The sequence below is a fragment of the Penaeus monodon genome, chromosome 38 (genome assembly GCF_015228065.2).
Source record: "Penaeus monodon isolate SGIC_2016 chromosome 38, NSTDA_Pmon_1, whole genome shotgun sequence".
NCBI classification, from domain to species: Eukaryota; Metazoa; Arthropoda; class Malacostraca; order Decapoda; family Penaeidae; genus Penaeus; species Penaeus monodon.
The window spans coordinates 3,527,906-3,540,405 of NC_051423.1; the positions used below are offsets into that span (position 1 = coordinate 3,527,906).

The following is a 12,500-nucleotide window of genomic DNA, read 5'->3' on the forward strand; positions in this document are numbered from 1 at the left end:
TATATCTATTTACTATACAAATATGTATGAAGTGGATAATACCAAATATAGATACACAGAAAACCGACACATATACGTACATATAGACAGATGAATATGTATATATGTATGCATATGTAGAAAAAAGAAGAAATAAAAAGAAAGAAAGAAAGAAAGAAAGAAAGAAAGAAAAAGAAAGAAAGAAAGAAAGAAAGAAAGAAAAAATACATACACACACACACACACACACACACACACACACATATATATATATATATATATATATATATATATATATATATATATATTATATATATATGTGTGTGTGTGTGTGTGTGTCTGTGTATGTATATGCACACACAAATATAAAGATTGATCAATTTTCACCAAAAGTCACATACACACATATTCGTTAAAATGAAAACGCGTTACTGTATTTGTGTTCTTACATACGCATATCCACTGTATGAATAAACATACACGCAGTATCAGAAAATTTTACTATGGTAACATAAACCTCGGGTCTCGTAAATTTTCAAGTACCAGTCGATGTTTGAGCCAACCTTTCCTAAAGCAACTCAGATCCTTTGGCCAAACGTTGGCAGAATCATATATAAATACAGTATCTTTTAATTCTACTAGGATCAGAATGGTTAGATCGTCATTCTTTATCAGAGTCATGACTAAATAAAACCATAAAGTGTGCTAAAATCAAAATAGCAGAACGCAATAGAATGTATGAATCTAATTGTACTGCTCATGATAATGCTACAGTAGTAAATGAAAGGTGTTTCACAATTACGCATGGTGACGGCTAATGGTTACAGATACTCCTCTATAAGTCCTTGAACTTTGGTACTTAACGCCATTACCAAAATAACGAGAATTCATTGTCTGGCAACTTATATGGATGAGGTGTATATATAGCGTTGGTCGTTTACCTGTCCATCAATTACAACTTGAATGATGGCGTCCAAGGTAGGTCGAGAGAGATTTTAATCGTCTCCGCGCTTGTATGTACATGTCTATTCACATGTAGAGATTATTCTGCATATATTTCAATTATTTGCATATGCACACATATGATCATGTTCCTTCAGAACTGACTTTCAGATAGAAGTTTTGTAATTTATTCGAAATCAATTTTCATATAAAGTCATCTTTTGCAGATCTTACTCGTCCTCGCTCTCGTGGCGTTCGTTTCTGCCGACAAGAGGCCATCCTTCTCCTATGGTGTTCCTCAGGTATGGCAGTCTGTGTTTTTGATAGGAATATTTCTCTACAAATATCACTGTATTCTTATTCCGATTTGACAAGATTAGCAAATCTCTACAAATATTTTCTTAAACCTTTTTCATCAGTCTATGGAGGAAGACTCAAGTGAGGAGTCTGCTCCCCCGAAGTACGAGTTCCAGTATGGCGTGAAGGACGGATACTCGGGCGTGGACTTTGGCCACGGAGAGTCCCGCGACGAGGATGAGACTCGAGGCTCTTACACGGTGCAGCTTCCCGACGGCCGCCTGCAGAGGGTGACGTACTACGTGGACGGCGACGACGGATACGTGGCCGACGTGACGTACGAGGGCGAGGCTCAGTTCCCGGAATCCGAGGAGTCCCGAGAGGCTCCTGCGTACGCCCCTCCAAGGCCCTCCTACGGGTACCCACAATGAGTGAAACATCGCTGTTAATTTATTTAATGCATATCATCTCATCCAGTAAAAACAACATCCATATATTCGATAAATAATCCATCATATACACACTATACTATTAATAAAACATCAGCTATTGCAGTTTACCTTTTATTTTATGAAAATAAAACTAACCTGAATCTGCAAAGACTAATAATATAATATAATAATAAAGTCTAATACTTCATGATCTCACGAAATACATTTTTTTTTCGTAAAATGCAAAGTTAAATGCATATGCGAATGCACAGTTTGTTCTATATATTCACATTTGCTACGATTTTTACCAAATATATTTTCTAAAGTCCTGTGCAATCTGACTCACACATTACTGCCATGTACATACATTTTGCATTTGTGGCTTATAGTTAAAGACAAAACTTTCTAACGACGGTTGTGTGAGCAGCCTCTTGGTAAAGACGCTTTTGGGGAGTGATTATATGACAAATAAAACGTAATACGAAAAAAATATATGCCTTCATTTATAATATATAAAAAGGCAAGGAGTACGTAGCACATGATAGAATGTGTAATTCATATGATTAAATATATAGGGTATGCACACATTTGTACGTACACATACATACATATATACATATAATATATATATATATATATATATATATATATATATATATATATATATATATATATATATATATGTGTGTGTGTGTGTGTGTGTGTGTGTGTGTGTGTGTGTGTAGGTATATATAGGTACATACTTATGTATATGTGTGTGTAAATGTATGGTTATATATATACACATACAGACGCTTTCTCTGCCCCCCCCCCCCCCTCATCACTCTCACATTTATCTATCTATTTATATATGCGTGAGTGTGTGTGTGTGTATACTTGCATGTGTATTGTGCATTGGACTTACATTAATATAAAAGAAATAACATAATTTCGTTAAGTACAACAGAGATTATTAAACATCAGAGCAATCAAACAATGGAATAAAGGGATATGAGGATGACTAGAATGAAAATGAACAGGTAAATGAGTAATGAATTAATAATAGATGAGTATAAATGACTCATTTTCAAATACACATTTCATATCTATTGTTTATGTAGTTATTCATCTACATACATGAAACGCGTCGTTCTTCTGGCCACTGACTCGCGCACCGCTACTAGGCTGCGGCCAATACATTAAAGAGCTGAGATAATTAACAGACATCTGTGTGAAAGATAATTATATTAGGAAATACGCTTATGGTGTATATATGCACAGGCACTAATACAGGTGTTGATGGATACATCTAAGCTACATATGTGTATTGTGTGTCTGTCTCTTTCTATCTCCTCCGGCTCCTTTCTTTCTTTCTCTCTCTCTATTTATGTATATTTAGGTATATATATATACATATGTATATATGTGTATATAGAAATGTTGAATATGTATGTATATATATAATATATATTATCAAATATAAACGCAGAATTCACACATATACATGCCTATATACTGTACATGTATATACAGTATACACACATATCTATTTACTATACAAATATGTATGAAGTGGATAATACCAAATATAGATACACAGAAAACCGACACATATACGTACATATAGACAGATGAATATGTATATATGTATGCATATGTAAAAAAAAAAAAAAAGAAAGAAAGAAAGAAAGAAAGAAACACACACACACACACACACACACACACACACACACACACACACACACATATATATATATATATATATATATATATATATATATATATGTGTGTGTGTGTGTGTGTGTGTGTGTGTGTGTGTGTGTGTGTGTGTATGTATATGCACACACAAATATAAAGATTGATCAATTTTCACCAAAAGTCACATACACACATATTCGTTAAAATGAAAACGCGTTACTGTATTTGTGTTCTTACATACGCATATCCACTGTATGAATAAACATACACGCAGTATCTGAATATTTTACTATGGTAATATAAACCTCTGGTCTCGTAAATTTTCAAGCACTAGTCGATATTTGAGCCAACCTTCCCTAAAGCAACTCAGATCCTTTGGCCAAACGATGGCAGAATCATATATAAATACAGTATCTTTTAACTCTACTAGGATCAGAATGGTTGGATCGCCATTCTTTATCGAAGTCATGACTAAATAAAACCATAAAGTGTGCTAAAATCAAAATAGCTGAACGCAATAGAATGTATGAATCTAATTGTATGATAATGAAAGGTGTTTCACAATTACGCATGGTGACGACTAATGGTTACAGATACTCCTCTATAAGTCCTTGAACTTTGGTACTTAACGCAGTTACCGAAATAGTCGAGAATTCATTGTCTGGCAACTTATATGGATGAGGTGTATATATAGGGATCGTCGTTTACCTGTCCATCAATTACATATTAAATGATGGCGTCCAAGGTAGGTCGAGAGAGATTTTAATCGTCTCCGCACTTGTATCTACATGTCTATTCATATGTTGAGTATATTCTGTATATATTTCAATTATTTAATTCATTCGAAATCAATTTTCACATAAAGTCATCTTTTGTAGATCTTACTCGTCCTCGCTCTCGTGGCGTTCGTTTCTGCCGACAAGAGGCCATCCTTCTCCTATAGTGTTCCTCAGGTATGGTAGTCTGTGCTTTTGATAGGAATATTTCTCTACAAATGTCACTGCATTCTTATTCCGATTTGGCAAAATTAGCAAATAACTACAAACATTTTCTTTAACTGTTTTCATCAGTCTATGGAGGAAGACCCAAGTGAGGAGTCTGCTCCCCCGAAGTACGAGTTCCAGTATGGCGTGAAGGACGGATACTCGGGCGTGGACTTTGGCCACGGAGAGTCCCGTGACGAGGATGAGACTCGAGGCTCTTACACGGTGCAGCTTCCCGACGGCCGCCTGCAGAGGGTGACGTACTACGTGGACGGCGACGACGGATACGTGGCCGACGTGACGTACGAGGGCGAGGCTCAGTTCCCGGAGTCCGAGGAGTCCCGAGAGGCTCCTGTGTACGCCCCTCCAAGGCCCTCCTACGGATACCCACAATGAGTCAAGCATCGCAGCTAATTTATTTAATCCATATCATCTCATCCAGTAAAAACAACATACGTATATTTGATAAATAATCCATCATGTACACAGTATACTATTAATAAAACATCAACTATTGCAGTTTACCTTTTATTTTATGAAAATAAAACTAACCTGAATCTGCAAAGACGACTGTCTAATACTTCATTATCTATTCACGAAATATATTTTTTTCATAAAATGCCAAGTTAAATACATATGCGAATACATAGTTTGCTCTTTATATACACATTTGCTACCGTTTTTTACCAAATGTATTTTCTAAAGTCCTGTGCAATCTGACTCACACATTGCTGCAATGTACCTACATTTTGCTTTTGTGGCTTATAGTTAAAGACAAAACTTTCTAATGACGGTTGTGTGAGCAGCCTCTTGGTAAAGACGCTTTTGGGTGACTATTTGTCAATTAAAACGAAATATGATTATGCCTGCATTTACGGTATATAAAAAGGCAAGCAGGTACGTAGCACATAATGAACAATGAACAATTTATATGATTAAAAAATATAGGGTATTCACACATTTGTACACACACACACACATAATATATATGTGTGTGTGTGTTTGTTTGTAAGTATATATAGGTAATATATTTATGTATATATGTGTAAACGTATGCTTATCTATCTATCTATCTATCTATATATGCGTGAGTGTGTGTGTGTGTGTGTGTGTGTACTTGCATGTGCATTGTGCATTGGACTTACATTAATATAAAAGAAATAACATAATTTCGTTAAGTACAACAGAGATCATTAAACATCAGAGCAATTAAACGATGGGATAAAGGGATATGAGGATGACTAGAATGGAAATGAACAGGTAAATGAGTAATGAATTAATCATAGATGAGCATAAATGACTAATTTTCAAATTCACATTTCATATCTATTGTTTATGTAGTTATTCATCTATATACATGAAACGCGTCGTTCTTCTGGTCATTTACTCGCACACCTCTACTAGGCTGCGGCCAATACATTAAAGAGCCCTGAGGTAATTACAGACATATGTGTGAAAGATAATTATATTAGGAAATACGCTTATGGTGTATATATGCACAGGCACCGATACAGGTGTTGATGGATACACCTAAACTACATATGTGTATTGTGTCTTTGTGTATATCTGCACTTTCTGTCTCTGTGTGTGTCTGTCTCTTTCTTTCTCTTTCCTCCGCCTCCTCTCTTTCTTTCTCTCTCTCTCTATTTATGTATATTTAGGTATATATATACATACGCATATATGTGTATATAGAAATAATGTTGAACATGTATGTATATATCTAATATATATTATGAAATATAGACGCAGAATTCACACATACACATGCCTATATACTGTATATGTACATACAGTACACACACATATATATCTATTTACTACACAAATATGTATGAAATGGATAATACCAAATATAGATACACGTCAAATCGACACATATACGTATATATAGACAGATAAATAAATAAATAAATAAATAAATATATATATATATGTATATATGTAAAAAAAAAAAAAAAAAAAAAAAAAAAAAAAAAAAAAAAAAAAAAAAAAAAAAAAAAATATATATATATATATATATATATATATATATATATATATATATATATATATATATATATATGCACACACTCACAAATACAAAGATTGATCAACTTTCACCAAAAGTCACATACACATATCCGTTAAAGCGAATGAGTATTTGTGTTCGCACATACGCATATCCACCGTATGAATAAACATACGCGCAGTATCTGAATATTTTACTGAGGTAACAGAAACCTCTGGTCTCGTAAATTTTCAAGTACCAGTCGATGTTTGAGCCAACCTTTCCTAAAGCAACTCAGATCCTTTGGCCAAACGTTGGCCAAAGTGTGCTAAAATCCAAATAGCAGAACGCAATACAATGTCTGAATCTAACTGCATTGCTCATAATAATGCTCCAGTAGTAAATGAAAGGTGTTTCACAATTACGCCTCCTTTCTTTCTTTCTCTCTCTCTATTTATGTATGTTTAGGTATATATATACATATGCATATATGTGTATATAGAAATGTTGAATATGTATGTATATATGTAATATATATGATCAAATATAGACGCAGAATTCACACATATACATGCCTATATACTGTACATGTATATACAGTATACACACATATATCTATTTACTATACAAATATGTATGAAGTGGATAATACCAAATATAGATACACATAAAACCGACACATATACGTACATATAGACAGATGAATATGTATATATGTATGCATATGTAGAAAAAAGAAAGAAAAAAAAAGAAAGAAAGAAAGAAAGAAAGAAAAAGAAAGAAAGAAAGAAAGAAAGAAAAAATACACACACACACACATATATATGTATATATATATATGTGTGTGTGTGTGTGTGTGTGTGTATGTATATGCACACAGATATAAAGATTGATCAATTTTCACCAAAAGTCACATACACACATATTCGTTAAAATGAAAACGCGTTACTGTATTTGTGTTCTTACATACGCATATCCACTGTATGAATAAACATACACGCAGTATCTGAAAATTTTACTATGGTAACATAAACCTCTGGTCTCGTAAATTTTCAAGTACCAGTCGATGTTTGAGCCAACCTTTCCTAAAGCAACTCAGATCCTTTGGCCAAACGATGGCAGAATCATATATAAATACAGTATCTTTTAACTCTACTAGGATCAGAATGGTTAGATCGCCATTCTTTATCGAAGTCATGACTAAATAAAACCATAAAGTGTGCTAAAATCAAAATAGCAGAACGCAATAGAATGTATGAATCTAATTGTACTGCTCATGATAATGCTACAGTAGTAAATGAAAGGTGTTTCACAATTACGCATGGTGACGGCTAATGGTTACAGATACTCCTCTATAAGTCCTTGAACTTTGGTACTTAACGCCGTTACCAAAATAACGAGAATTCATTGTCTGGCAACTTATATGGATGAGGTGTATATATAGCGTTGGTCGTTTACCTGTCCATCAATTACAACTTGAATGATGGCGTCCAAGGTAGGTCGAGAGAGATTTTAATCGTCTCCGCGCTTGTATGTACATGTCTATTCACATGTAGAGATTATTCTGCATATATTTCAATTATTTGCATATGCACACATATGATCATGTTCCTTCAGAACTGACTTTCAGATAGAAGTTTTGTAATTCATTCGAAATCAATTTTCATATAAAGTCATCTTTTGCAGATCTTACTCGTCCTCGCTCTCGTGGCGTTCGTTTCTGCCGACAAGAGGCCATCCTTCTCCTATGGTGTTCCTCAGGTATGGCAGTCTGTGTTTTTGATAGGAATATTTCTCTACAAATATCACTGTATTCTTATTCCGATTTGACAAGATTAGCAAATCTCTACAAATATTTTCTTAAACCTTTTTCATCAGTCTATGGAGGAAGACTCAAGTGAGGAATCTGCTCCCCCGAAGTACGAGTTCCAGTATGGCGTGAAGGACGGATACTCGGGCGTGGACTTTGGCCACGGAGAGTCCCGCGACGAGGATGAGACTCGAGGCTCTTACACGGTGCAGCTTCCCGACGGCCGCCTGCAGAGGGTGACGTACTACGTGGACGGCGACGACGGATACGTGGCCGACGTGACGTACGAGGGCGAGGCTCAGTTCCCGGAGTCCGAGGAGTCCCGAGAGGCTCCTGCGTACGCCCCTCCAAGGCCCTCCTACGGGTACCCACAATGAGTGAAACATCGCTGTTAATTTATTTAATGCATATCATCTCATCCAGTAAAAAAACATCCATATATTCGATAAATAATCCATCATATACACACTATACTATTAATAAAACATCAGCTATTGCAGTTTACCTTTTATTTTATGAAAATAAAACTAACCTGAATCTGCAAAGACTAATAATATAATATAATAATAAAGTCTAATACTTCATGATCTCACGAAATACATTTTTTTTTCGTAAAATGCAAAGTTAAATGCATATGCGAATGCACAGTTTGTTCTATATATTCACATTTGCTACGATTTTTACCAAATATATTTTCTAAAGTCCTGTGCAATCTGACTCACACATTACTGCCATGTACATACATTTTGCATTTGTGGCTTATAGTTAAAGACAAAACTTTCTAACGACGGTTGTGTGAGCAGCCTCTTGGTAAAGACGCTTTTGGGGAGTGATTATATGACAAATAAAACGTAATACGAAAAAAATATTATGCCTTCATTTATAATATATAAAAAGGCAAGCGAGTACGTAGCACATGATAGAATGTGTAATTCATATGATTAAATATATAGGGTATGCAGACATTTGTACGTACACATACATACATATATACATATAATATATATATATATATATATATATATATATATATATATATATATATATATGTGTGTGTGTGTGTGTGTGTGTGTGTGTGTGTGTGTGTGTAGGTATATATAGGTACATACTTATGTATATGTGTGTGTAAATGTATGGTTATATATATACACATACAGACGCTTTCCCTGCCCCCCCCCCCCCTCATCACTCTCACATTTATCTATCTATTTATATATGCGTGAGTGTGTGTGTGTGTATACTTGCATGTGTATTGTGCATTGGACTTACATTAATATAAAAGAAATAACATAATTTCGTTAAGTACAACAGAGATTATTAAACATCAGAGCAATCAAACAATGGAATAAAGGGATATGAGGATGACTAGAATGAAAATGAACAGGTAAATGAGTAATGAATTAATAATAGATGAGTATAAATGACTCATTTTCAAATACACATTTCATATCTATTGTTTATGTAGTTATTCATCTACATACATGAAACGCGTCGTTCTTCTGGCCACTGACTCGCGCACCGCTACTAGGCTGCGGCCAATACATTAAAGAGCTGAGATAATTAACAGACATCTGTGTGAAAGATAATTATATTAGGAAATACGCTTATGGTGTATATATGCACAGGCACTAATACAGGTGTTGATGGATACATCTAAGCTACATATGTGTATTGTGTCTCTGTGTATATTTGCATTTTCTGTCTCTGTGTGTGTCTGTCTCTTTCTATCTCCTCCGCCTCCTTTCTTTCTTTCTCTCTCTCTATTTATGTATATTTAGGTATATATATATACATATGTATATATGTGTATATAGAAATGTTGAATATGTATGTATATATATAATATATATTATCAAATATAAACGCAGAATTCACACATATACATGCCTATATACTGTACATGTATATACAGTATACACACATATCTCTTTACTATACAAATATGTATGAAGTGGATAATACCAAATATAGATACACAGAAAACCGACACATATACGTACATATAGACAGATGAATATGTATATATGTATGCATATGTAAAAAAAAAAAAAAGAAAAAGAAAGAAAGAAAGAAAGAAAGAAACACACACACACACACACACACACACACACACACACACACACACACACACATATATATATATATATATATATATATATATATATATATATATATGTGTGTGTGTGTGTGTGTGTGTGTGTGTGTGTATATGTATATGCACACACAAATATAAAGATTGATCAATTTTCACCAAAAGTCACATACACACATATTCGTTAAAATGAAAACGCGTTACTGTATTTGTGTTCTTACATACGCATATCCACTGTATGAATAAACATACACGCAGTATCTGAATATTTTACTATGGTAATATAAACCTCTGGTCTCGTAAATTTTCAAGCACTAGTCGATATTTGAGCCAACCTTCCCTAAAGCAACTCAGATCCTTTGGCCAAACGATGGCAGAATCATATATAAATACAGTATCTTTTAACTCTACTAGGATCAGAATGGTTGGATCGCCATTCTTTATCGAAGTCATGACTAAATAAAACCATAAAGTGTGCTAAAATCCAAATAGCTGAACGCAATAGAATGTATGAATCTAATTGTATGATAATGAAAGGTGTTTCACAATTACGCATGGTGACGACTAATGGTTACAGATACTCCTCTATAAGTCCTTGAACTTTGGTACTTAACGCCGTTACCGAAATAGTCGAGAATTCATTGTCTGGCAACTTATATGGATGAGGTGTATATATAGGGATCGTCGTTTACCTGTCCATCAATTACATCTTAAATGATGGCGTCCAAGGTAGGTCGAGAGAGATTTGAATTGTCTCCGCACTTGTATGTACATGTCTATTCATATTTTGAGTATATTCTGTATATATTTCAATTATTTAATTCACTCGAAATCAATTTTCACATAAAGTCATCTTTTGTAGATCTTACTCGTCCTCGCTCTCGTGGCGTTCGTTTCTGCCGACAAGAGGCCATCCTTCTCTTATGGTGTTCCTCAGGTATGGTAGTCTGTGTTTTTGATAGGAATATTTCTCTACAAATGTCACAGCATTCTTATTCCGATTTGGCAAAATTAGCAAATAACTACAAACATTTTCTTTAACTGCTTTCATCAGTCTATGGAGGAAGACTCAAGTGAGGAGTCTGCTCCTCCGAAGTACGAGTTCCAGTATGGCGTGAAGGACGGATACTCGGGCGTGGACTTTGCCCACGGAGAGTCCCGTGACGAGGATGAGACTCGAGGCTCTTACACGGTGCAGCTTCCCGACGGCCGCCTGCAGAGGGTGACGTACTACGTGGACGGCGACGACGGATACGTGGCCGACGTGACGTACGAGGGCGAGGCTCAGTTCCCGGAGTCCGAGGAGTCCCGAGAGGCTCCTGTGTACGCCCCGCCAAGGCCCTCCTACGGATACCCACAATGAGTCAAGCATCGCAGCTAATTTATTTAATCCATATCATCTCATCCAGTAAAAACAACATCCATATATTCGATAAATAATCCATCATGTACACAGTATTCTATTAATAAAACATCAACTATTGCAGTTTACCTTTTATTTTATGAAAATAAAACTAACCTGAATCTGCAAAGACGACTGTCTAATACTTCATTATCTACTCACGAAATATTTTTTTTTCATAAAATGCCAAGTTAAATACATATGCGAATACATAGTTTGCTCTATATATACACATTTGCTACCGTTTTTTCACCAGATGTATTTTCTAAAGTACTGTGCAATCTGACTCATACATTGCTTGCCATGTACATACATTTTGCATTTGTGGCGTATAGTTAAAGACAAAACTTTCTAATGACGGTTGTGTGAGCAGCCTCTTGGTAAAGACACTTTTGGGGAGTGATTATATGACAAATAAAACGTTATACGAAAAAAATAAAAAAAGGCAAGCAAGTACGTAGCACATGATAGAATGAGCAATTTATATGATTAAATATATAGGGTATGTACAGTTTGTACTTACACAGACACACATATATACATATATAATATATATGTATATGTGTGCGTGTGTGTATGTTTGTAGGTATATATAGGTATATATTTATGTATATGTGTAAATGTATGCTTATATATATATACATACAGACGCTTTCTCTGTCTCCCCCCCCCTCTCTCTCACATCTATCTATATATGCGTGAGTGTGTGCATTGTGCATTGGACTTACATTAATATAAAAGAAATAACATAAATGCGTTAAGTACGACATTATTAAACATGAGAGCAATTAAACGATGGAATAAAGGGAAATAGGATGTTTAGAATAGAAAAAAAAAAAAGAGTAATGAAACAATAATAAAATAACATAAATGGCTCATTTTCAAATTCACATTTCA

At 34.6% G+C, this 12,500-nt stretch overlaps 4 protein-coding genes across 4 annotated transcripts; all 4 read left to right on the plus strand.

Annotated features, from left to right (window-relative positions):
• The first annotated feature begins 930 nt into the window (after positions 1 to 930).
• LOC119596973 (pro-resilin-like) lies at positions 931 to 1,772 on the plus strand. The gene is made up of 2 exons (XM_037946379.1): positions 931 to 1,223; positions 1,341 to 1,772. The coding sequence occupies exon 2, from the start codon at positions 1,344 to 1,346 to the stop codon at positions 1,647 to 1,649; it is 306 nt and encodes a 101-aa protein (XP_037802307.1). The 5' UTR covers positions 931 to 1,223; positions 1,341 to 1,343; the 3' UTR covers positions 1,650 to 1,772.
• Positions 1,773 to 4,059: 2,287 nt separating this feature from the next.
• LOC119596638 (pro-resilin-like) lies at positions 4,060 to 4,826 on the plus strand. The gene is made up of 3 exons (XM_037945974.1): positions 4,060 to 4,071; positions 4,205 to 4,279; positions 4,397 to 4,826. Exons 1-3 carry the CDS (start codon positions 4,060 to 4,062, stop codon positions 4,703 to 4,705), a joined length of 396 nt encoding a protein of 131 aa, XP_037801902.1. The 3' UTR covers positions 4,706 to 4,826.
• A 2,953-nt stretch (positions 4,827 to 7,779) lies between these two features.
• LOC119597007 (pro-resilin-like) lies at positions 7,780 to 8,486 on the plus strand. Its single transcript, XM_037946431.1, has 3 exons — positions 7,780 to 7,794; positions 7,986 to 8,060; positions 8,178 to 8,486. The coding sequence occupies exons 1-3, from the start codon at positions 7,780 to 7,782 to the stop codon at positions 8,484 to 8,486; spliced, it is 399 nt and encodes a 132-aa protein (XP_037802359.1).
• A 2,429-nt stretch (positions 8,487 to 10,915) lies between these two features.
• LOC119596994 (pro-resilin-like) lies at positions 10,916 to 11,603 on the plus strand. The gene is made up of 3 exons (XM_037946419.1): positions 10,916 to 10,930; positions 11,064 to 11,138; positions 11,256 to 11,603. Exons 1-3 carry the CDS (start codon positions 10,916 to 10,918, stop codon positions 11,562 to 11,564), a joined length of 399 nt encoding a protein of 132 aa, XP_037802347.1. The 3' UTR covers positions 11,565 to 11,603.
• The last annotated feature ends 897 nt before the right edge of the window (positions 11,604 to 12,500 follow it).

Bases quoted from the DNA above. Each gene is read 5' to 3' on its own strand.
- LOC119596973 (XM_037946379.1), top strand. From the start codon at position 1,344: ATGGAGGAAGACTCAAGTGAGGAGTCTGCTCCCCCGAAGTACGAGTTC.
- LOC119596638 (XM_037945974.1), top strand. The intron at 4,280-4,396 runs GTATGGTAGTCT...TGTTTTCATCAG, and splicing joins TCTCCTATAGTGTTCCTCAG to TCTATGGAGGAAGACCCAAG.
- LOC119597007 (XM_037946431.1), top strand. The intron at 8,061-8,177 runs GTATGGCAGTCT...CTTTTTCATCAG, and splicing joins TCTCCTATGGTGTTCCTCAG to TCTATGGAGGAAGACTCAAG.
- LOC119596994 (XM_037946419.1), top strand. The intron at 11,139-11,255 runs GTATGGTAGTCT...TGCTTTCATCAG, and splicing joins TCTCTTATGGTGTTCCTCAG to TCTATGGAGGAAGACTCAAG.